The sequence below is a fragment of the Oncorhynchus clarkii genome, chromosome 7, assembly GCF_045791955.1.
Source record: "Oncorhynchus clarkii lewisi isolate Uvic-CL-2024 chromosome 7, UVic_Ocla_1.0, whole genome shotgun sequence".
Lineage (NCBI taxonomy): Eukaryota > Metazoa > Chordata > Actinopteri > Salmoniformes > Salmonidae > Oncorhynchus > Oncorhynchus clarkii.
This window is the reverse complement of record NC_092153.1, coordinates 84,810,388-84,837,623: the sequence shown is the minus strand read 5'-3', so window position 1 is coordinate 84,837,623 and position 27,236 is coordinate 84,810,388. Positions and strand designations below refer to the sequence as shown.

The 27,236-nt window shown below is 41.9% G+C and overlaps 1 protein-coding gene across 9 annotated transcripts in view; it reads left to right on the top strand.

The window, feature by feature from the left end:
• Positions 1-2,938: 2,938 nt before the first annotated feature.
• LOC139413942 (abhydrolase domain containing 6, acylglycerol lipase a) overlaps positions 2,939-27,236 on the top strand; it is a 57,094-nt gene continuing 32,796 nt past the window's right edge. For 5 of the 9 annotated variants that reach the window (XR_011634854.1, XR_011634855.1, XR_011634853.1 and 2 more), the window contains exons 1-3: positions 3,025-3,234; positions 9,158-9,296; positions 20,874-21,033. Coding sequence is in view for 2 of the 9 variants with exons in the window: in XM_071161830.1 (XP_071017931.1) it covers positions 9,178-9,296; positions 20,874-21,033 (279 nt within the window). In the remaining 7 variants the exon portion in view is untranslated. Of the gene's footprint in view, positions 3,240-9,157; positions 9,297-20,873; positions 21,034-27,236 lie in introns of all 9 variants that reach the window. The other 4 variants (XM_071161830.1, XM_071161831.1, XR_011634850.1 and 1 more) reach the window with 4 other exon arrangements.

Genomic DNA, 27,236 nt, shown 5'->3' with positions numbered 1-27,236 from the left:
TGGAATAGCCTTCATTTGTCAGAACAAAAGTAGACGAAGAGCCCAGATCTCAATCCCATTGGCGCTGTGCGTGACAGCGAAGGCATCCTCCTAACTCATGTGGTACCCTTCCTGCAGGCTCATCCTAACATGACCCTCCAGCATGACAATGCCACCAGCCATACTGCTCGTTCTGTGAGTGATTTCCTGTAAGTCAGGAATGTCAGTGTTCTGCCATGGCCAGCGAAGAGCCCGGATCTCAATCCCATTGAGCACGTCTGGGACCTGTTGGATCGGAGGGTGAGGGCTTGGGCCATTCCCCCCAGAAATGTCCAGGAACTTGCAGGTGCCTTGGTGGAAGAGCGGGGTAACATCTCACAGCAAGAACTGGCAAATCTGGTGCAGTCCATGAGGAGGAGATGCGCTGCAGTACTTAATGCAGCTGGTGGCCACCCCAGATACTGACTGTTACTTTTGATTTTGACTCCCCCTTTGTTCAGGGACACATTATTCCATTTCTGTTAGTCACATGTCTGTGGAACTTGTTCAGTTTATGTCTCAGTTGTTGAATCTTATGTTCATACTAATATTTACACATGTTAAGTTTGCTGAAAATAAACGCAGTTGACAGTGAGGACGTTTCTTTTTTTGCTGAGTTTATATATGTATATATTAGATAGATAGTTATATATATTCCGGACTTCGACATTGCTCGTTCAGATATTTCTTTATTTTTACTTTATGGACTGTGTCTGTATTGCTTTGGATTTGGTGTTACTGCACTGTTGGAGCTAGAAACACAAGCATTTCGCTGCACCTTACGATAACATCTGCAAATATGTGTACATGACCAATAAACTTTGATTTGATAAAAATGATTGGTGATGATCCTATAATTAGCCTAGTACCGCTCTCTGTGATCATTCCTAGCTCTGGCTCACTCAGTGTTCTAACACCACCTCATTCTCTCTCTGTGATCATTCAGTGTTCTAACACCACCTCATTCTCTCTCTGTGATCATTCAGTGTTCTAACACCACCTCATTCTCTATACTCACTCACTAACCAAGTGAAGGCTTGAGATCTACAGTATACAGTCGAAGTCGGAAGTTTACATACACCTTAGCCAAATACATTTAAACTCAGTTTTTCACAATTCCTGACATTTAATCCTAGTAAAAATTCCCCTATTTTAGGTAAGTTAGGATCACCACTTTATTTTAAGAATGTGAAATGTCAGAATAATAGTAGAGAGCATGATTTATTTCAGATTTTAATTTATTTCATCACATTCCCAGTGTGTCAGAAGTTTACATACACTCAATTAGTATTTGGTAGCATTGCTGTTAAATTGTTTACTTGGGTCTAACGTTTCGGGTAGCCTTCCACAAGCTTACCACAATAAGTTGGGTGAATTTTGGCCCATTCCTCCTGACAGAGCTGGTGTAACTGAGTCAGGTTTGTAGGCCTCCTTGCTCACACACGCTTTGTGATGGCCACTCCAATACCTTGACTTTGTTGTCCTTAAGCCATTTTGCCACAACTTTGGAAGTATGCTTGGGGTCATTGTCCATTTGGAAGATCCATTTGTGACCAAGCTTTAACTTCCTGACTGATGTCTTGAGATGTTGCTTCAATATATCCACATGATTGGCCTCCCTCATGATGCCATCTATTCTGTGATGTGCACCAGTCCCTCCTGCAGCAAAGCACCTCCACAACATGATGCTGCCACCCCTGTGCTTCACGGTTGGGATGGTGTTCTTCGGCTTGCAAGCATCCCCCTTTTGCCTCCAAACATAACGATGGTCATTATGGCCAAACAGTTCTATTTTTGTTTCATCAGACCAGAGGACATTTCTCCAAAAAGTACAATCTTTGTCCCCATGTCCAGTTCCAAACCGTAGTCTGGCTTTTTTATGGCGGTTTTGAAGCAGTGGCTTCTTCCTTGCTGAGCGGCCTTTCAGGTTATGTCGTATAGGACTCGTTTTACTGTGGATATAGATACTTTTGTGCCTGTTTCCTCCAGCATCTTCACAAGGTCCTTTGCTGCTGTTCTGGGATTGATTCCCACTTTTCACACCAAAGTACATTCATCTCTAGGAGACCGAACGCGTCTCCCTCCTGAGCGGTATGACGGTTGCGTGGTCCCATGGTGTTTATACTTGCATACTATTGTTTGTACAGATGAACGTGTTACCTTCAGGCATTTGGAAATTGCTCCCAAGGATGAACCAGACTTGTGGAGGTCTACAATGTTTTTTTCTAATGTCTTAGCTGATTAATTTTGATTTTCCCATGATGTCAAGCAAAGAGGCACTGAGTTTGAAGGTAGGCCTTGAAATACATCCACAGGTACACCTCCAATTCACTCAAATTATGTCAATTAGCCTATCAGAAGCTTCTTAAGCCAAGACATAATTTTCTGGAATTTTCCGAGATGTTTAAAGGCACAGTCAACTTAGTGTATGTAAACTTCTGACCCACTGGAATTGTGATACAGTGAATTATAAGTGAAATAATCTGTCTGTAAACAATTGTTGGAAAAATGACTTGTGTCATACACAAAATAGATGTCCTAACTGACTTGCCAAAACTATAGTTTGTTAACAAGAAATTTGTGGAGTGGTTGAAAAATGAGTTTTAATGACTCCAACCTAAGTGTATGTAAACTTCCGACTTCAACTGTAAATGCATCAACACACAATGAAATACACTTTTTAGGTTTAAATGATAGGAAAGATATCAATTATGACTTGAACATGAATATTAAAATATAAGTAGGTGCCTGGTATACTACATAATTTAAATAAACATTCACAAATACATTTCCCCCGTATTTAAATTGTATCTGTGTTTGAGACAGTGCATTAATGTCACTGGCTTTGGCTCTTCTCCCACGTTTCTGACCCCCATCTTCGGTCAAGCACTTACATAAATGTGCATCTGACTCCCTCTCTATTGGTCGAGCTTCCTTTTCCTTGACTTGATGTCGGCAGTCATTTTATGTAATTTTTTTTGTTGCTTTTATCGTCCTTCCCTTTAAGATAGATGAAACGTTGTTACATATCACAGTGAACATTGCTTCATGACATCTCTAGGTGAAGAGTCAGTTGATAGAAATGTAGGCTTTCGGTGAAGATTACTCGGGTATTTTCATAGAAAGACTTTGATTGAGCAGGTTCGGCGGCAGGAAGAGAAGAGAGGGAGAGAGCGAGAGGAGTGTTTCATTGTAACAACCGAAGTCTAGCCTACAGTACGGTAACAGAACTGATTGTAGCCATTAATTGCATGCATTTAATACTGTGTAGCCAGATTATATGGCCGGCCAGGAAAAACTAGCCTATTCACCTGAAAGTTAACATTTTAAAGATGGCCGATTAGCTTACTCATAACCATATTAGTGAGTAAGGATATTAGTGAGATCTATTATGACGATCGTGGGTGTTTTTCTGGCTATTGGCTATTTTCCGGCACCTGATCTGATTGTTATGTGTGTCTGATCTGTAAAAAAAACAGGAAGTAACAATTATTTTGTTTCAGTAGTTTTTATTGGGAAATGGTGAGGCTGTGCATACGTAATAATTTCAGAAGTGTGTCCTGAAACATGAGTCGACAGTCCCTATGCAGAACAATGGACAGTTGACACCCCTAGGGGATTGGTTGAATACACTGCACAGCACAGTGTCCTGAATGGTGAATGACTGCAGTTTCCAATTAATGGTCTGCTCAGAGCTGACCCTTTTACATAACTAAACTCAAATGGCACTCTTACATAGTGTGTGTGTGTGGAAAATGACTAGGGTGGACTGTAATTTAGGTTCAGGACTGTTGCTGCCTTCATGGACTGTATAAGCTAGGCTTAAAAAAAACAAAGTTTTTTACCTTTATTTAACTAGGCAAGTCAGTTAAGAACAAATTCATATTTTCAACGATGGCCTAGGAATAGTGGGTTAACTGCCTGTTCAGGGGCAGAATGACAGATTTGTACTTTGTCAGCTCGGGGGTTTGAACTTGCAACCTTCCGGTTACTAGTCCAACACTCTAACGACTAGGCTACCCAGCCGCCCCAGGGAAGCTAGGTTCAGAACTGTTGCTGCCACCATGGACTGTAAGTTAGGTTCAGGACTGTTGCTGCCACCATGGACTGTGAGCTAGATTCAGAACTGTTGCTGCCACCATGGACTGTAAGCTAGGTTCAGAACTGTTGCTGCCACCATGGACTGTAAGCTAGGTTCAGAACTGTTGCAGCCACCATGGACTGTAAACTAGGTTCAGGACTGTTGCTGCCACCATGGACTGTAAGCTAGGTTCAGGACTGTAAGCTAGGTTCAGGACTGTTGCAGCCACCATGGACTGTAAGCTAGGTTCAGAACTGTTGCTGCCACCATGGACTGTAAACTAGGTTCAGGACTGTTGCTGCCACCATGGACTGTAAGCTAGGTTCAGGACTGTTGCTGCCACCATGGACTGTAAGCTAGGTTCAGAACTGTAAGCTAGGTTCAGGACTGTTGCTGCCACCATGGACTGTAAGCTAGGTTCAGGACTGTTGCTGCCACCATGGACTGTAAGCTAGGTTCAGAACTGTAAGCTAGGTTCAGGACTGTTGCTGCCACCATGGACTGTAAGCTAGGTTCAGAACTGTAAGCTAGGTTCAGGACTGTTGCTGCCACCATGGACTGTATGCTAGGTTCAGGACTGTTGCTGCCACCATGGACTGTAAGCTAGATTCAGAACTGTTGCTGCCACCATGGACTGTGAGCTAGGTTCAGGACTGTAAGCTAGGTTCAGGACTGTTGCTGCCACCATGGACTGTAAGCTAGGTTCAGGACTGTAAGCTAGGTTCAGGACTGTAAGCTAGGTTCAGGACTGTTGCTGCCACCATGGACTGTAAGCTAGGTTCAGGACTGTTGCTGCCACCATGGACTGTAAGCTAGGTTCAGGACTGTAAGCTAGGTTCAGGACTGTAAGCGAGGTTCAGGACTGTTGCTGCCACCATGGACTGTAAGCTAGATTCAGAACTGTTGCTGCCACCATGGACTGTGAGCTAGGTTCAGGACTGTAAGCTAGGTTCAGGACTGTTGCTGCCACCATGGACTGTAAGCTAGGTTCAGGACTGTAAGCTAGGTTCAGGACTGTAAGCCAGGTTCAGGACTGTTGCTGCCACCATGGACTGTAAGCTAGGTTCAGGACTGTAAGCTAGGTTCAGGACTGTAAGCTAGGTTCAGGACTGTAAGCTAGGTTCAGAACTGTTGCTGCCACCATGGACTGTAAGCTAGGTTCAGGACTGTAAGCTAGGTTCAGGACTGTTGCAGCCACCATGGACTGTAAGCTAGGTTCAGAACTGTTGCTGCCACCATGGACTGTAAGCGAGGTTCAGGACTGTTGCTGCCACCATGGACTGAAAGCTAGGTTCAGGACTGTTGCTGCCACCATGGACTGTAAGCTAGGTTCAGGACTGTTGCTGCCACCATGGGCTGTAAGCTAGATTCAGAACTGTTGCTGCCACCATGGACTGTAAGCTAGGTTCAGGACTGTTGCTGCCACCATGGACTGTAAGCTAGGTTCAGGACTGTTGCTGCCACCATGGACTGTAAGCTAGGTTCAGGACTGTAAGCTAGGTTCAGGACTGTAAGCGAGGTTCAGGACTGTTGCTGCCACCATGGACTGTAAGCTAGATTCAGAACTGTTGCTGCCACCATGGACTGTGAGCTAGGTTCAGGACTGTAAGCTAGGTTCAGGACTGTTGCTGCCACCATGGACTGTAAGCTAGGTTCAGGACTGTAAGCCAGGTTCAGGACTGTTGCTGCCACCATGGACTGTAAGCTAGGTTCAGGACTGTAAGCTAGGTTCAGGACTGTAAGCTAGGTTCAGGACTGTAAGCTAGGTTCAGAACTGTTGCTGCCACCATGGACTGTAAGCTAGGTTCAGGACTGTAAGCTAGGTTCAGGACTGTTGCAGCCACCATGGACTGTAAGCTAGGTTCAGAACTGTTGCTGCCACCATGGACTGTAAGCGAGGTTCAGGACTGTTGCTGCCACCATGGACTGAAAGCTAGGTTCAGGACTGTAAGCTAGGTTCAGGACTGTAAGCGAGGTTCAGGACTGTTGCTGCCACCATGGACTGTAAGCTAGATTCAGAACTGTTGCTGCCACCATGGACTGTGAGCTAGGTTCAGGACTGTAAGCTAGGTTCAGGACTGTTGCTGCCACCATGGACTGTAAGCTAGGTTCAGGACTGTAAGCCAGGTTCAGGACTGTTGCTGCCACCATGGACTGTAAGCTAGGTTCAGGACTGTAAGCTAGGTTCAGGACTGTAAGCTAGGTTCAGGACTGTAAGCTAGGTTCAGAACTGTTGCTGCCACCATGGACTGTAAGCTAGGTTCAGGACTGTAAGCTAGGTTCAGGACTGTTGCAGCCACCATGGACTGTAAGCTAGGTTCAGAACTGTTGCTGCCACCATGGACTGTAAGCGAGGTTCAGGACTGTTGCTGCCACCATGGACTGAAAGCTAGGTTCAGGACTGTTGCTGCCACCATGGACTGTAAGCTAGGTTCAGGACTGTTGCTGCCACCATGGGCTGTAAGCTAGATTCAGAACTGTTGCTGCCACCATGGACTGTAAGCTAGGTTCAGGACTGTAAGCTAGGTTCAGGACTGTTGCTGCCACCATGGACTGTAAGCTAGGTTCAGGACTGTTGCTGCCACCATGGACTGTAAGCTAGGTTCAGGACTGTTGCTGCCACCATGGACTGTAAGCTAGGTTCAGGACTGTTGCTGCCACCATGGGCTGTAAGCTAGGTTCAGGACTGTTGCTGCCACCATGGGCTGTAAGCTAGATTCAGAACTGTTGCTGCCACCATGGACTGTAAGCTAGGTTCAGGACTGTAAGCTAGGTTCAGGACTGTTGCTGCCACCATGGACTGTAAGCTAGGTTCAGGACTGTTGCTGCCACCATGGACTGTAAGCTAGGTTCAGGACTGTTGCTGCCACCATGGACTGTAAGCTAGGTTCAGGACTGTTGCTGCCACCATGGGCTGTAAGCTAGGTTCAGAACTGTTGCTGTCACCATGGACTGTAAGCTAGGTTCAGGACTGTTGCTGCCACCATGGACTGTAAGCTAGATTCAGAACTGTTGCTGCCACCATGGACTGTAAGCTAGGTTCAGGACTGTAAGCTAGGTTCAGGACTGTTGCTGCCACCATGGACTGTAAGCTAGGTTCAGGACTGTTGCTGCCACCATGGACTGTAAGCTAGGTTCAGGACTGTTGCTGCCACCATGGACTGTAAGCTAGGTTCAGGACTGTTGCTGCCACCATGGGCTGTAAGCTAGGTTCAGAACTGTTGCTGCTACCATGGACTGTAAGCTAGGTTCAGAACTGTTGCTGCCACCATGGACTGTAAACTAGGTTCAGGACTGTTGCTGCCACCATGGACCGTAAGATAGGTTCAGGACTGTTGCTGCCACCGTGGACTGTAAGCTAGGTTCAGGACTGTTGCTGCCACCATGGGCTGTAAGCTAGATTCAGAACTGTTGCTGCCACCATGGACTGTAAGCTAGGTTCAGGACTGTAAGCTAGGTTCAGGACTGTTGCTGCCACCATGGACTGTAAGCTAGGTTCAGGACTGTTGCTGCCACCATGGACTGTAAGCTAGGTTCAGGACTGTTGCTGCCACCATGGACTGTAAGCTAGGTTCAGGACTGTTGCTGCTACCATGGACTGTAAGCTAGGTTCAGAACTGTTGCTGCCACCATGGACTGTAAACTAGGTTCAGGACTGTTGCTGCCACCATGGACCGTAAGATAGGTTCAGGACTGTTGCTGCCACCGTGGACTGTAAGCTAGGTTCAGGACTGTTGCTGCTACCATGGACTGTAAGCTAGGTTCAGGACTGTTGCTGCCACCATGGACTGTAAGCTAGGTTCAGGACTGTTGCTGCCACCATGGACTGTAAGCAAGGTGCAGGACTGTTGCTGCCACCATGGACTGTGAGCTAGGTTCAGAACTGTTGATGCCAACATGGACTGTAAGCTAGGTTCAGGACTGTTGCTGCCACTTAACTGGCTCTTGTTACAGGTGTTAATATGTTTAACAGGCGCATGTTGCAGGTGTTGATATGTTTAACACATGTATGTTTTGTTCGATAATGTGCATATTTATATCCAAAAATCTCAGTTTACATTGACGCGTTACGTGCAATAATGTTTTGATTCCAAAACATCCGGTGAATACTCAAAATAAACATTGATAAAAGATACTAGTGTTATCCACAGAATTAAAGATAGACTTCTCCTTAATGCAACCGCTGTGTCAGATTTCAAAAAAAGCATAATCTGAGAACGGCGCTCAGAACCCAAAACAGCCAGAGGAATATCCGCCATTTTGGAATCAACACAGTTAGAAACAACACCATAAATATTCACTTACCTTTGATGATCTTCATCAGAAGGCACTCCCATGAATCCCAGTTCGACAATAAATGACTGATTTGTTCCATAAAGTTCCATCATTTATGTCCAAATAGCCACTTGTTGTTAGCGTGTTCAGCCCAGTAATCCATCTTCATGAGGCGCGAGCATTTCATCCAAACAAAAACTCTAAAAGTTCCGTTACAGTCCTTTAGAAACATGTCAAACGATGTATGGAATCAATCGTTAGGATGTTTTTAACATAAAACATCAATAATGTTCCAACCAGGGGATTCCTTTGTCTTCAGAAAGGCACTGGAACGAGAGGTAACTCTGTCGGGAGCGCGCGTCATGAGACCAAGGCTCTCTGCCAGACCACTGACCACAGAATCCTCATTAAAGTTTCAAACGACGGTTGACATCTAGTGGAAGCCCTAGGAAGTGCAACCTCATCCATATCTCAATGTGTATTTGGTAGGCCAAGCTTTGAAAAACTACAAACCTCATATGTCTTCGTGGTTGGATTTTTCTCAGGTTTTCGCCTGCCATATGAGTTCTGTTGTACTCACAGACATCATTCAAACAGTTTTAGAAACTTCAGTGTTTTCTATCCAATAATAATATGCATATATTAGCATCTGGGACAGAGTAGGGGGCAGTTCACTCTGGGCACGCTATTCATCCAAAAGTGAAAATGCTGCCCCCTATCCCAAAAAGGTTATTATGTTTAACTGGCTCATGTTGCATGTGTTAATAACTGTGTTGTTTGCAGGGAACTGCAGCGCTACAGCCATGGATGTAGACGTGGTAAACATGTTTGTCCTGGCGGGAGGAACTCTAGTCATCCCTATCCTGGCCTTCTTTGCCTCATTCTACATGTGGCCTGCTGCTATCATCCATGTCTACAACTGGTAAGAACTGCACTAAGGGAGTGAAAATGGTTGGCCGGCCCTTTAGCTAAATCTATATTACCTAAACCCTCTAAAAAAAATAAACAAGTGACCCCTATACCCAAAATGAAACAAAGTGGATAGCAGAGATATGCCACAGTGGATATGCCATTTTAGAAACTGTTCTTCATCCTGTAAGCATTACATGGCAACGCAGGAATTTTGATAGAGCACAGGGTTGCGGGCGAGAAGGTTGTGGGTTGTGAGAAGGTTGTGGGTTCGCAGACCACCGTGGACAAGAGTAGGGGTGGAAAGATATAATTTACATTATAAGCATTGCATCGGAATCTAAACTCAGCAAAAAAAGAAACGTCCTCTCAATGTCAACTGCATTTATTTTCAGCAAACTGAACAGGTGTAAATATTTGAATGAACATACGATTCAACAACTGAGACATAAACTGAACAAGTTCCACAGACATGTGACTTGCAGAAATGGAATAATGTTTCCCTGAACAAAGGGGGGGTCAAAATCAAAGTAACAGTCAGTATCTGGTGTGGCCACCAGCTGCATTAAGTACTGCAGTGCATCTCCTCCTCATGGACTGCACCAGATTTGCCAGTTCTTGCCGTGAAATGTTACCTCAGGTTCCCGGACATTTCTGGAGGGAATGGCCCTAGCCCTCACCCTCCGATCCAACAGGTCCCAGACATTTGTGGTGGGAATGGCCTTAGCCCTCACCCTCCGATCCAACAGGTCCCAGACATTTCTGGGGGGGAATGGCCCTAGCCCTCACCCTCCGATCCAACAGGTCCCAGACATTTCTGGAGGGACTGGCCCTAGGCCTCACCCTCTGATCCAACAGGTCCCAGACATTTCTGTGGGGGAATGGCCCTAGCCCTCACCCTCTGATCCAACAGGTCCCAGACGTGCTCAATGGGATTGAGATCCGGGCTCTCGCTGGCCATGGCAGAACACTGACATTCCCATCTTGCAGGAAATCACACACAGAACGAGCAGTATGGCTGGTGGCATTGTCATGCTGGAGGGTCATGCCAGGATGAGCCTGCAGGAAGGGTAACACATGAGGGAGGAGGACGTCTTCCCTGTCACGCACAGTGTTGAGACTGCCTGCAATGACAACAAGCTCAGTCCGATGATGCTGTGACACACTGCCCCAGACCATGACGGACCCTCCACCACCAAATCGATCCCGCTCCAGAGTACAGGCCTCGGTGTAACGCTCATTCCTTCGACGATAATCGCGAATCCAACCATCACCCCTGGTGAGACAAAACCGCGACTCATCAGTGAGAGCACTTTTTTCCAGTCTTGTCAGTCCAGCGATGGTGGGTTTGTGCCCATAGACAGTGATGTCTGGTGAGGACCTGCCTTACAACAGGCCTACAAGCCCTCAGTCCAGCCTCTCTCAGCCTATTGCGGACAGTCTGAGCACTGATGGAGGGATTGTGTGTTCCTGGTGTAACTTCCTGGTCTCTCTGTTGCGCTGTCTTAGGCGTCTCACAGTACGGACATTGCAATTTATTGCCCTGGCCGCGTTTGCAGTCCTCATGCCTCCTTGCAGCATGCCAAGGGCACGATCACAGAGATGAGCAGGGACCATGGGCATCTTTCTTTTGGTGTTTTTCAGAGTCAGCAGAAAGGTTTCTCTAGTGTCCAAAGTTTTCATAACGTTAATTGCCAACCGTTTGTAAGCTGTTATTGTCTTAATGACCGTTCCACAGGTGCATGTTCATTAATTGTTTATGGTTCATTGAACAAGCATGGGAACCAGTGTTTTTAACCCTTTAAAATGAAGATCTGTGGAGTTATTTGGATTTTCACGAATTATCTTTGAAAGACGTGGTCCTGAAAAAGGGCCGTTTCTTTTTTTTTGGCTGAGTTTATCATCGTATTTGCAGGTCAGAGAAAAAAATCGCATTTCTGTCATGCAATTCTACGTCATTTTACATATTCGCTGATTTTTTAAAATGTTTTAACACTGCACAAATTACAGGCTAAGAATGGAGTGAGAGAGAGGATCATGTGTTCATTTGATCATAATTCTCCAATGCCAAAACAGTGTGTCTTATATTTGCCATGAAACTGTCCCTGTTTGCAAATGATTAAATCTGAGACGTCATTAGGAATCTCATGGTACGTTCAGAAGTTAGTTTTACCTTTCCACCCCAGACAGAGTACTGCTGTCTACTCTTCTTCTGTGGTTTAACCCAACGAGTCAAGGTCACAAGTGTTTCCCTAAAAGCTGTCTGGGTTTAAACATCTTCTATTGTACAGAAAGTGAATAGCTTAATCAATTAATATTGATAGTAATAGATGGATTTTTTTTGTCTCCTCGACTATAGAAAGTTGTACCTCCTGAATGTCAAAGAAATGAAACAATTATATCCCTAAATGCTTTGGAGTCACCTCTTTCCCAAACAGTTAGTTTGTATCATAAAGCGTTGCGAACCAAACTGCTGTTATAGACTTTAATTAATCAGAATTATTATCTTATAAATCTTAAGCTAACGAGTGGTAGGCCTGTCTTTACTAAAGGAAGACCTATGGAACATAGGCCTTCATAGGCCTGTCATACCCACTCCATTCCGGTCCTGGTTTTAACTTAACAGCCCTTCACTGGCACGGAGGTAGGCTATTTAAAGAGTGCATGGTGGATGGAGGAATTGACCTACAAATCTATTGATATAGCAGCCTGTAGCCTAATTTCCTCTGTCAAACAGGCCTTGCTCTTATTTCCTAAATGGGAAGAAATAGGCTCCAACACAAAGTCATCTTGTTGTTAGTAATTAAAATGAAGATGTTGAAATCGGTTATACCTACTAGAATGTGTGTTTCAGCTTCATGAGCTGTCAATTTCTGATTGATTGTGACCGTGACTGCTGCTTCAAGTTTCAGCATCACAGTGTAAGTTAGCAGAATCTGGCTTATTGTGAGGTCAATAACTCTGATAAATACATCACGGGCAAGAAACACAATATTCTATGATAGTAGTAGCAAGCTATCAAAGTTGACCTCCGGTCCTCCTCACCTTCACGCTCTTCTGCTCGAACCGAACAGACCGTATAGGCTAGAGTGCATTTTATAGAGGAGGCCTAATAAGATGAACATAACGAAGAAGCATTTGACTCTCCTCCTGAACCGCCTCTGTAGGCCTACACAGCACAGCCATTGGTTAGTTAGAGAGCACACAACAACGTTTTTGATCAGCAAGAGCAGAGCAGGCAGGGGCTCAGGGTTGGAATATCCATTGCGGTGTGTAATGCAGCCTAGGGAGGCCGCCACACCGGCAGTCACTAGTCATGAAGGTAGTCAAATTCCACATGTAGTCACGGTAATTAGTCTTCTCTAAGCTCTGATGCTGCTTATGGTCATTAGTAGCCTATCAAACTTGTTAACTGTCTGGTATTCAGCACTCGATTGTCCCTCTAACCACTCTGACATCAATGTAATGGAAAATCGAATCAAACACTTCATGAGAGCTCATGTTGCGCAACATTTCTATAGGCTATGCAATTGCGTGAGAACAGAGTGATGGCCTCTACTAAAAAGAGGAGGATCCCATCAGCTTTCTATAGACTTGGTCTTTCCTAATATTAAGCACATTGCTTCTCTTTACAACAGGAGTATAGCCTACCTGGCTGGCATGAAAATGAATCTCGGGAAAAGCGTCCTCTATTCGCTATGTAAGTTCATAGATTACATGTTTTTCCGCTGTCCCTGTTTCGAGACGCATATCATTTAGTATATGTAAAGACAAGATTAAATCAAGAATAGTTTGATGGGTGACTATTAGCTTATCACTTGTGAATTATATACTATCACTTGTAAATGATGCCCAGCATCATTCACAGGTGTGACTTTTTCGAATCATAGTCGCACACCTCATGTAGCCTACCCCATAGGCCTATATGTTTTAATAAGGTTAGTATCACACCTCATGTAGCCTAGCCCATAGGCCTATATGTTTTAATAAGGTTAGTATCACACCTCATGTAGCCTAGTCCATAGGCCTATATGTTTTAATAAGGTTAGTATCACACCTCAGGTAGCCTAGCCCATAGGCCTATATGTTTTAATAAGGTTAGTATCACACCTCATGTAGCCTACCCCATAGGCCTATATGATTTAATAAGGTTAGTATCACACCTCATGTAGCCTACCCCATAGGCCTATATGTTTTAATAAGGTTAGTATCACACCTCATGTAGCCTAGTGTTATATAAATATTCATACACATAGCTCATATAAACAAAGACATTCCGTCGTAAGAACACATACACCCAGCCATAAGACTGACCCCCTCTTCCTTATATAAACACACATCTCATCTCCCTCTAACTGGCCGGTCCCAAGAGCAAAGAACTTTTGCTGTGCACCAATGGGGCCCGCTCTGGCTAGAGCAAGGCCCGCCTCCAACCCTCCGACCAGTCAAGAAGACCGAAACGACAAGACTCCACCTACTTTATTCTATGTATAAAAATGTATGTAACCATTGTATAGGCCTCTTTTTCACCTGGCTCCTTGCCGAGTTATGTGAACTAGGTCCGTGCACGTAAAACTGCGGGACAAGATATCTCTGACTCATTAAAACTGTCTTTCGTTACAACTGAAATCCACTCTGTCCAGCGTCCGTGATTTGGTCTCAACTCTCCAGTATTTGAACACTAACACTAGCCCATAGGCCTGTATGTTTTAATAAGGTTAGTATCACACCTCAGGTAGCCTGGCCCATAGTCCTATATGTTTTAATAAGGTTAGTATCACACCTCATGTAGCCTAGCCCATAGTCCTATATGTTTTAATAAGGTTAGTATCACACCTCATGTAGCCTACCCCATAGGCCTATATGTTTTAATAAGGTTAGTATCACACCTCATGTAGCCTGGCCCATAGTCCTATATGTTTTAATAAGGTTAGTATCACACCTCATGTAGCCTAGTCCATAGTCCTATATGTTTTAATAAGGTTTGTATCACAACTAAAGTGGCCAAATAACTTTATTTAAATTAAGGACATCAACCCATTTTACAAGGGGTGTAGAGCCTAACTGGGATACATAAGCAGAGTGAGAGTTTGGGGAAGATAATTTTCACCATAAAAATGCCCCTTTTATAATAAAAGCATTACCTGCATAATCACATTTGCAGTTACTTTTGATAATGGTGTTTTCCGCTAATGGAACATTTGTGCTTATAGTCTAATGCCATGTGCACATTGCTGCGCTTGTAATGTGAGGAATGGATTCTTTTAGGGTGCATTACGACCACAAAGGGGATGCCGCTGTGAAATTCAAGGCATTATCAAGTGAATGAGAGACTGATGAAGTGTGTACAGCCTGCGCAAAAAAACACAAAGCAGAGCTTTTCAAGCGACTTTTTTCAAATCACCATTAGTCTCGTCATGCAGCCTTACAATGTATTATGCATCTAAACATATATCCCAACGTTTATCACAACTAAAGTTATATTAATTACTCTAAATTAAGCATCTAGGAGGACCTGTTTCTTTGTTGACCTCTCAACACAGAATAGCTGTGTGACACTCCCTCAAATCGGTTGGAGAAAATATATTTTCTATTTTAATTCAGCTTTTTTCAATTGTATTCTTCATACTATAAAATAATGCACGGAATTCTAAGCTAAATCGAGTCTGCTAAATGAACTAGTGTAGCCCACAGCCATTTGGCATAGCCACATCAGGACCTGATCTGATAAGGACAACTCAGATAAGGACAACTCAGAGGATGTTATTCTGTTCTTCTGAAATAAACTTCATTTTCTTCATATCATGTTTCTTTAGACCTGTCTAAAATAAATAATGGATTTATTGTGATGGTGTAGACTATATTACATGGATTTATTGTGATGGTGTAGACTATATTACATGGATTTATTGTGATGGTGTAGACTATATTACATGGATTTATTGTGAAGGTGTAGGTAGACTATATTACATGGATTTATTGTGATGGTGTAGGTAGACTATATTACATGGATTTATTGTGACGGTGTAGGTAGACAATATTACATGGATTTATTGTGACGGTGTAGGTAGACTATATTACATGGATTTATTGTGATGGTGTAGACTATATTACATGGATTTATTGTGAAGGTGTAGGTAGACTATATTACATCGATTTATTGTGATGGTGTAGGTAGACTATATTACATGGATTTATTGTGACGGTGTAGGTAGACTATATATTACATGGATTTATTGTGACGGTGTAGGTAGACTATATTACATGGATTTATTGTGATGGTGTAGGTAGGCTATATTACATGGATTTATTGTGATGGTGTAGGCTATATTACATGGATTTATTGTGATGGTGTAGACTATATTACATGGATTTATTGTGATGGTGTAGGTAGACTATATTACATGGATTTATTGTGATGGTGTAGGTAGGCTATATTACATGGATTTATTGTGACGGTGTAGGTAGACTATATTACATGGATTTATTGTGACGGTGTAGGTAGACTATATTACATGGATTTATTGTGATGGTGTAGACTATATTACATGGATTTATTGTGACGGTGTAGGTAGACTATATTACATGGATTTATTGTGATGGTGTAGGTAGACTATATTACATGGATTTATTGTGATGGTGTAGGTAGGCTATATTACATGGATTTATTGTGATGGTGTAGGCTATATTACATGGATTTATTGTGATGGTGTAGGCTATATTACATGGATTTATTGTGATGGTGTAGACTATATTACATGGATTTATTGTGATGGTGTAGGTAGACTATATTACATGGATTTATTGTGATGGTGTAGGTAGACTATATTACATGGATTTATTGTGATGGTGTAGGTAGACTATATTACATGGATTTATTGTGATGGTGTAGGTAGACTATATTACATGGATTTATTGTGATGGTGTAGGTAGACTATATTACATGGATTTATTGTGATGGTGTTTACTATATTACATGGATTTATTGTGATGGTGTAGGTAGACTATATTACATGGATTTATTGTGATGGTGTAGGTAGACTATATTACATGGATTTATTGTGATGGTGTAGGTAGACTATATTACATGGATTTATTGTGAAGGTGTAGGTAGACTATATTACATCGATTTATTGTGATGGTGTAGGTAGACTATATTACATGGATTTATTGTGACGGTGTAGGTAGACTATATTACATGGATTTATTGTGACGGTGTAGGTAGACTATATTACATGGATTTATTGTGACGGTGTAGGTAGACTATATTACATGGATTTATTGTGATGGTGTAGGTAGGCTATATTACATGGATTTATTGTGATGGTGTAGGTAGACTATATTACATGGATTTATTGTGATGGTGTAGGTAGGCTATATTACATGGATTTATTGTGATGGTGTAGGTAGACTATATTACATGGATTTATTGTGACGGTGTAGGTAGACTATATTACATGGATTAATTAGAATATAGAGGTCTGCATCAGTGGCTTGTAGGCTGCGTGTGGAAGCCAGGAGATGCTGAATGCGTTTGTTAATTAACGGTCAATTTCCGTGAGACCAACAGTTATTTGCAGTACAAGGCTGACGAAATGTCATGACCGCCACAGCCCTAATGCAGCCTGGTTTTACACCATCTCAGCAGCTATCTTAAAATATAACTTTGCTCTGTGCTTCTCCCAGCGTGTACTTCGTAGCCCGTAGATCATTTGATTGAGACCACACTAAATATCCTATAGGCGTACTTGATATTGCGCGCCCAGTGGAGAATCAGAGATGAGGGGTGGCATCGGGGATATATAGACTAATAAGCAACTAATTCGGCAGGGTAGCCTAGTGGTTAGAGCATTGGACTAGTCACCGAAAGGTTGCAAGTTCAAATCCCCGAGCTGACAAGGTACAAATCTGTCGTTCTGCCCCTGAACGAGGCAGTTATATTACATGGACTGTTCCTAGGCCGTCATTGAAAATAAGAATTTGTACTTAACTGACTTGCCTAGGTAAAGGTCAAATAAATTAAATAAATTCTAAAACACTACGAAATATTTACATTTCATCAATTACAAACGACATAACCCACCCCTTGGACGAGATTAACGAAATACTAAACTGTCCCCTTGACTGAAATTGAAAAAACGTTTATGACCCCTCCCCCATTTTCCAGCTACCCATTATGTACATTTAGATCCATCCCTAACATTCTGATTCTGTACACAACGACCGTTGTCTATTCTTCCTATTTTAGTTGTTGTCATAGTACTGAACCCAGGGGTGGAATTGGGGGCGGGGGAGGACAGATTTCCCAAAGTGAAGTCATTTCGACATTGGTGGAATTGTATGCGTTTGTTACATAGAATTTGGTGATTTTTACATTGGGGAGTTACCATAGTGATTTGTTTCCTATTTCTACCCTTGACAACACTCAACCATTACCTTTGCCTCATTTCTAATCTAGTGGAGTAAAAGCCACCCAGAGCATGGAGCAACACAGTATTATCTGAAGGCAATACAAAGGAGTACAGATGCCGTATCTTAATTTGATCCTCCTTGTAGAAATGCAAGATTGTACTGTGTTCGAGGTTTTAAAAGGTGGCAGGTGCTTTGGGCCAGTAACTGAAAGGTTGCTGGATCGAATTAACCCACTGTTCCTAGGCCGTCACTGTAAATAAGAATTTGTTCTTAACTGACTTGCCTAGTTAAATAAAGGTTAAATTCAAAATAATAATCTTAAAGTTTGTAATTTCCACTTATACATTTCTGACTTGATTTGACCTAACGAAAAATTGATCAACTCCTACAAAAATGTCCATTCATTATAATTCACATTTCCTGTTGCTGCAGGATTATTTTCCTGTTTTGTAAAAATGGGTCAAATTAAGTTAGGGCATCTGTTCAGTAGAATTACCTTCTGCAACCTGACCTGTGGACTGACTAGATAGAACAGAGTGGCCCCACTAGCTGTCCTGTCCGTCATGATCTCGTCACTCAGGCTGCTGTGGGGACTTGGCTGTGGCTGGGAGTGTTGTGTTGAATCACTCATCCAAGGTCAATAGTACAGTCTTAGATGAACATTGTTCACACATAAACCACAGACACACACACACACACATTTTCCTAAGTCAGTCTATCCCGGGGGAAGCAGAGTCACCAGAGCTATTTTCATATTGCAGTAGCTTAGTGGGCAGCGGTCAAACTCAACTGTCTTTCTGTGTTGTGTCCTCCTCTGTAAGGAGAGAGAGAAAGAAAGAGGTAGCAGGGTTTGGGGGGCTGGGGACTATTTATTGCCAATGTTTAATCTGCAAAGCCTTTCAAAGTCAGAGTAGCTTTGAGTAGATCACATATGATCAGATTTAATCTTATGGGTTCACTCCATTACCCTGGACCATTACGTGATGGTTTCACTCCATTACCCTGGACCATTACGTGATGGTTTCACTCCATTACCCTGGACCATTGCGTGATGGTTTCACTCCATTACCCTGGACCATTGCGTGATGGTTTCACTCCATTACCCTGGACCATTGCGTGATGGTTTCACTCCATTACCCTGGACCATTGCGTGATGGTTTCACTCCATTACCCTGGACCATTGCGTGATGGTTTCACTCCATTACCCTGGACCATTACGTGATGGTTTCACTCCATTACCCTGGACCATTGCGTGATGGTTTCACTCCATTACCCTGGACCATTACGTGATGGTTTCACTCCATTACCCTGGACCATTACGTGATGGTTTCACATACTCAGTCTGCTTTCACATTGAAGAGGCCCTAATTCAGTTGTGTCCTCTGCTGCTGTCCACAGCCAAGACATATCTCCTAGGCACTCTTCTCCTTTGTCAATCAAGTTCACTTCTTGTCCATTCTTTGAGAGTGATGTCTGGGGCACAGACCTGCTGACTCATGCTTTTCAGCAGAGCCCTTCTTCTTTCAGGCTCTTTCCAAATGTCCACTTTGAACTCCTTATAACGGCCCACTCCCCAGGAATACTCGACAAGCCCTATATGTCCATTGTTGGGGGGGGTTACTCGACAAGCCCTATAAATCAAATCAAATCAAATCAAATTTTAAATCAAATCAAATCATATGTCCATTGTTGGGGGGGGTTACTCGACAAGCCCTATATGTCCATTGTTGGGGGGGGATACTCGACAAGCCCTATATGTCCATTGTTGGGGGGGGTTACTCGACAAGCCCTATATGTCCATTGTTGGGGGGGGGTTACTCGACAAGCCCTATATGTCCATTGTTGGGGGGGGTTACTCGACAAGCCCTATATGTCCATTGTTGGGGGGGGATACTCGACAAGCCCTATATGTCCATTGTTGGGGGGGTTACTCGACAAGCCCTATATGTCCATTGTTGGGGGGGGTACTGCCTTTCTGTTAGTTTTCCTGTTAGTTTTCCTGTTACTGCCTTTCTGTTAGTTTTCCTGTTACTGCCTTTCTGTTAGTTTTCCTGTCAGTTTTCCTGTTAGTTTTCCTGTTACTGCCTTTCTGTTAGTTTTCCTGTCAGTTTTCCTGTTAGTTTTCCTGTTACTGCCTTTCTGTTAGTTTTCCTGTTAGTTTTCCTGTTAGTTTTCCTGTTGCTGCCTTTCTGTTAGTTTTCCTGTTAGTTTTCCTGTTACTGCCTTTCTGTTAGTTTTCCTGTCAGTTTTCCTGTTGCTGCCTTTCTGTTAGTTTTCCTGTTGCTGCCTTTCTGTTAGTTTTCCTGTTGCTGCCTTTCTGTTAGTTTTCCTGTCAGTTTTCCTGTTAGTTTTCCTGTTACTGCCTTTCTGTTAGTTTTCCTGTTAGTTTTCCTGTTACTGCCTTTCTGTTAGTTTTCCTGTTAGTTTTCCTGTTACTGCCTTTCTGTTAGTTTTCCTGTTGCTGCCTTTCTGTTAGTTTTCCTGTTAGTTTTCCTGTTACTGCCTTTCTGTTAGTTTTCCTGTTGCTGCCTTTCTGTTAGTTTTCCTGTTGCTGCCTTTCTGTTAGTTTTCCTGTCAGTTTTCCTGTTGCTGCCTTTCTGTTAGTTTTCCTGTTACTGCCTTTCTGTTAGTTTTCCTGTTGCTGCCTTTCTGTTAGTTTTCCTGTTAGTTTTCCTGTTGCTGCCTTTCTGTTAGTTTTCCTGTTGCTGCCTTTCTGTTAGTTTTCCTGTTAGTTTTCCTGTTGCTGCCTTTCTGTTAGTTTTCCTGTTAGTTTTCCTGTTGCTGCCTTTCTGTTAGTTTTCCTGTTAGTTTTCCTGTTGCTGCCTTTCTGTTAGTTTTCCTGTTACTGCCTTTCTGTTAGTTTTCCTGTCAGTTTTCCTGTTGCTGCCTTTCTGTTAGTTTTCCTGTTAGTTTTCCTGTTGCTGCCTTTCTGTTAGTTTTCTTGTTACTGCCTTTCTGTTAGTTTTCCTGTCAGTTTTCCTGTTGCTGCCTTTCTGTTAGTTTTCCTGTTACTGCCTTTCTGTTAGTTTTCCTGTTAGTTTTCCTGTTACTGCCTTTCTGTTAGTTTTCCTGTTAGTTTTCCTGTTACTGCCTTTGTATTTGTCATTAACTCACTATGTTCTGTCTTTCTCCTAACTAGCTAACTGACCCATGACTGTCTCCCCCGGCCCCGTATCAGGTACTGGCGTCGGCGGCTGGGCCTGCAGGTTGTCTACTCTGAGAACAGAGGCTACCGGTTCTGTTACTCCCACAGAGGGAAGCCTGGTCCGGGCCGCCCCACTATTCTCATGCTTCACGGCTTTTCTGCTAACAAGGACATGTGGCTGCCTGTGGCTAAGGTACAGTATGGACAGCCGTAGGACAGACATGCACATATTTTGCAGGAATCACATTTACTAAAAATACACTTTAGGTCGCTTTGAGTGTCTGCTGAATATCACATATAATGTCAACCTGACATCAGACCATACAGTAACATAGTAAACAGTACATCAGACCATACAGTATCATAGTAAACAGTACCATAGTACATCAGACCATACAGTATCACAGTAAACAGTACATCAGACCATACAGTATCACAGTAAACAGTACATCAGACCATACAGTATCATAGTAAACAGTACATCAGACCATACAGTATCATAGTAAACAGTACATCAGACCATACAGTACCATAGTAAACAGTACCATAGTACATCAGACCATACAGTATCACAGTACATCAGACCATACAGTACCATAGTAAACAGTACCATAGTACATCAGACCATACAGTATCATAGTAAACAGTACATCAGACCATACAGTATCATAGTAAACAGTACATCAGACCATACAGTATCATAGTAAACAGTACATCAGACCATACAGTATCATAGTAAACAGTACCATAGTACATCAGACCATACAGTATCACAGTACATCAGACCATACAGTACCATAGTAAACAGTACCATAGTACATCAGACCATACAGTACCATAGTAAACAGTACATCAGACCATACAGTACCATAGTAAACAGTACATCAGACCATACAGTACCATAGTAAACAGTACATCAGACCATACAGTACCATAGTAAACAGTACATCAGACCATACAGTACCATAGTAAACAGTACCATAGTACATCAGACTATACAGTATCATAGTAAACAGTACCATAGTACATCAGACCATACAGTATCATAGTAAACAGTACATCAGACCATACAGTACCATAGTAAACAGTACATCAGACCATACAGTACCATAGTACATCAGACTATACAGTACCATAGTAAACAGTACCATAGTACATCAGACCATACAGTACCATAGTAAACAGTACATCAGACCATACAGTATCATAGTAAACAGTACCATAGTACATCAGACCATACAGTACCATAGTAAACAGTACCATAGTACATCAGACCATACAGTATCATAGTAAACAGTACATCAGACCATACAGTACCATAGTAAACAGTACACCAGACCATACAGTACCATAGTAAACAGTACATCAGACCATACAGTACCATAGTAAACAGTACACCAGACCATACAGTACCATAGTAAACAGTACATCAGACCATACAGTACCATAGTAAACAGTACATCAGACCATACAGTACCATAGTAAACAGTACACCAGACCATACAGTACCATAGTAAACAGTACATCAGACCATACAGTACCATAGTAAACAGTACATCAGACCATACAGTATCATAGTAAACAGTACCATAGTACATCAGACCATACAGTACCATAGTAAACAGTACATCAGACCATACAGTACCATAGTAAACAGTACATCAGACCATACAGTACCATAGTAAACAGTACATCAGACCATACAGTAACATAGTAAACAGTACATCAGACCATACAGTACCATAGTAAACAGTACATCAGACCATACAGTACCATAGTAAACAGTACCATAGTACATCAGACTATACAGTACCATAGTAAACAGTACATCAGACCATACAGTATCACAGTACATCAGACCATACAGTACCATAGTAAACAGTACATCAGACCATACAGTACCATAGTAAACAGTACATCAGACCATACAGTATCACAGTACATCAGACCATACAGTATCATAGTAAACAGTACATCAGACCATACAGTATCACAGTACATCAGACCATACAGTACCATAGTAAACAGTACCACAGTAACATAGTAAACAGTACATCAGACCATACAGTACCATAGTAAACAGTACATCAGACCATACAGTATCACAGTACATCAGACCATACAGTATCATAGTAAACAGTACATCAGACCATACAGTATCACAGTACATCAGACCATACAGTATCACAGTACATCAGACCATACAGTACCATAGTAAACAGTACATCAGACCATACAGTAACATAGTAAACAGTACATCAGACCATACAGTACCATAGTAAACAGTACATCAGACCATACTGTACCATAGTAAACAGTACATCAGACCATACAGTACCATAGTAAACAGTACATCAGACCATACAGTACCATAGTAAACAGTACATCAGACCATACAGTACCATAGTAAACAGTACATCAGACCATACAGTATCACAGTACATCAGACCATACAGTATCACAGTACATCAGACCATACAGTACCATAGTAAACAGTACATCAGACCATACAGTATCATAGTACATCAGACCATACAGTATCACAGTACATCAGACCATACAGTACCATAGTAAACAGTACATCAGACCATACAGTACCATAGTAAACAGTACATCAGACCATACAGTATCACAGTACATCAGACCATACAGTATCACAGTACATCAGACCATACAGTACCATAGTAAACAGTACATCAGACCATACAGTATCATAGTACATCAGACCATACAGTATCACAGTACATCAGACCATACAGTACCATAGTAAACAGTACATCAGACCATACAGTACCATAGTAAGCAGTACATCAGACCATACAGTACCATAGTAAACAGTACATCAGACCATACAGTACCATAGTAAACAGTACATCAGACCATACAGTATCACAGTAAACAGTACCATAGTACATCAGACCATACAGTACCATAGTAAACAGTACATCAGACCATAAAGTATCATAGTAAACAGTACATCAGACCATACAGTACCATAGTAAACAGTACCATAGTACATCAGACCATACAGTATCAAAGTACATCAGACCATACCGTATCATAGTAAACAGTATCACAGTACATCAGACCATACAGTATCACAGTAAACAGTATCACAGTACATCAGACCATACTGTACCATAGTAAACAGTACATCAGACCATACAGTACCATAGTAAACAGTACATCAGAACATACAGTACCATAGTAAACAGTACATCAGACCATACAGTACCATAGTAAACAGTACATCAGACCATACAGTATCACAGTACATCAGACCATACAGTATCATAGTAAACAGTACATCAGACCATACAGTATCACAGTACATCAGACCATACAGTACCATAGTAAACAGTACACCAGACCATACAGTACCATAGTAAACAGTACATCAGACCATACAGTACCATAGTAAACAGTACATCAGACCATACAGTACCATAGTAAACAGTACATCAGACCATACAGTATCACAGTACATCAGACCATACAGTATCACAGTACATCAGACCATACAGTACCATAGTAAACAGTACATCAGACCATACAGTACCATAGTAAACAGTACATCAGACCATACAGTACCATAGTAAACAGTACATCAGACCATACAGTACCATAGTAAACAGTACATCAGACCATACAGTACCATAGTAAACAGTACATCAGACCATACAGTATCATAGTACATCAGACCATACAGTATCACAGTACATCAGACCATACAGTACCATAGTAAACAGTACATCAGACCATACAGTATCATAGTACATCAGACCATACAGTATCACAGTACATCAGACCATACAGTACCATAGTAAACAGTACATCAGACCATACAGTACCATAGTAAGCAGTACATCAGACCATACAGTACCATAGTAAACAGTACATCAGACCATACAGTACCATAGTAAACAGTACATCAGACCATACAGTATCACAGTAAACAGTACCATAGTACATCAGACCATACAGTACCATAGTAAACAGTACATCAGACCATACAGTATCATAGTAAACAGTACATCAGACCATACAGTACCATAGTAAACAGTACCATAGTACATCAGACCATACAGTATCATAGTACATCAGACCATACAGTATCATAGTAAACAGTATCACAATACATCAGACCATACAGTATCACAGTAAACAGTATCACAGTACATCAGACCATACAGTATCACAGTAAACAGTACCATAGTACATCAGACCATACAGTACCATAGTAAACAGTACATCAGACCATACAGTATCACAGTAGATCAGACCATACAGTACCATAGTAAACAGTACATCAGACCATACAGTACCATAGTAAACAGTACATCAGACCATACAGTACCATAGTAAACAGTACATCAGACCATACAGTACCATAGTAAACAGTACATCAGACCATACAGTACCATAGTAAACAGTACATCAGACCATACAGTATCATAGTACACAGTACCATAGTACATCAGACCATACAGTACCATAGTAAACAGTACATCAGACCATACAGTATCATAGTACATCAGACCATACAGTATCACAGTACATCAGACCATACAGTACCATAGTAAACAGTACATCAGACCATACAGTATCATAGTACATCAGACCATACAGTATCACAGTACATCAGACCATACAGTACCATAGTAAACAGTACATCAGACCATACAGTACCATAGTAAGCAGTACATCAGACCATACAGTACCATAGTAAACAGTACATCAGACCATACAGTACCATAGTAAACAGTACATCAGACCATACAGTATCATAGTAAACAGTACATCAGACCATACAGTACCATAGTAAACAGTACCATAGTACATCAGACCATACAGTATCACAGTACATCAGACCATACAGTATCACAGTAAACAGTATCACAGTACATCAGACCATACTGTACCATAGTAAACAGTACATCAGACCATACAGTACCATAGTAAACAGCACATCAGACCATACAGTACCATAGTAAACAGTACATCAGACCATACAGTACCATAGTAAACAGTACATCAGACCATACAGTATCACAGTACATCAGACCATACAGTACCATAGTAAACAGTACACCAGACCATACAGTACCATAGTAAACAGTACATCAGACCATACAGTACCATAGTAAACAGTACATCAGACCATACAGTACCATAGTAAACAGTACATCAGACCATACAGTACCATAGTAAACAGTACATCAGACCATACAGTACCATAGTAAACAGTACATCAGACCATACAGTATCACAGTAAACAGTACCATAGTACATCAGACCATACAGTACCATAGTAAACAGTACATCAGACCATACAGTATCATAGTAAACAGTACATCAGACCATACAGTACCATAGTAAACAGTACCATAGTACATCAGACCATACAGTATCATAGTACATCAGACCATACAGTATCATAGTAAACAGTACCATAGTACATCAGACCATACAGTATCATAGTAAACAGTACATCAGACCATACAGTACCATAGTAAACAGTACATCAGACCATACAGTACCATAGTACATCAGACTATACATTACCATAGTAAACAGTACCATAGTACATCAGACCATACAGTACCATAGTAAACAGTACATCAGACCATACAGTATCATAGTAAACAGTACCATAGTACATCAGACCATACAGTACCATAGTAAACAGTACCATAGTACATCAGACCATACAGTATCATAGTAAACAGTACATCAGACCATACAGTACCATAGTAAACAGTACACCAGACCATACAGTACCATAGTAAACAGTACATCAGACCATACAGTACCATAGTAAACAGTACACCAGACCATACAGTACCATAGTAAACAGTACACCAGACCATACAGTACCATAGTAAACAGTACATCAGACCATACAGTACCATAGTAAACAGTACATCAGACCATACAGTATCATAGTAAACAGTACCATAGTACATCAGACCATACAGTACCATAGTAAACAGTACATCAGACCATACAGTACCATAGTAAACAGTACATCAGACCATACAGTACCATAGTAAACAGTACATCAGACCATACAGTAACATAGTAAACAGTACATCAGACCATACAGTACCATAGTAAACAGTACATCAGACCATAGAGTACCATAGTAAACAGTACCATAGTACATCAGACTATACAGTACCATAGTAAACAGTACATCAGACCATACAGTATCACAGTACATCAGACCATACAGTACCATAGTAAACAGTACATCAGACCATACAGTACCATAGTAAACAGTACATCAGACCATACAGTACCATAGTACATCAGACCATACAGTATCACAGTACATCAGACCATACAGTATCATAGTAAACAGTACATCAGACCATACAGTATCACAGTACATCA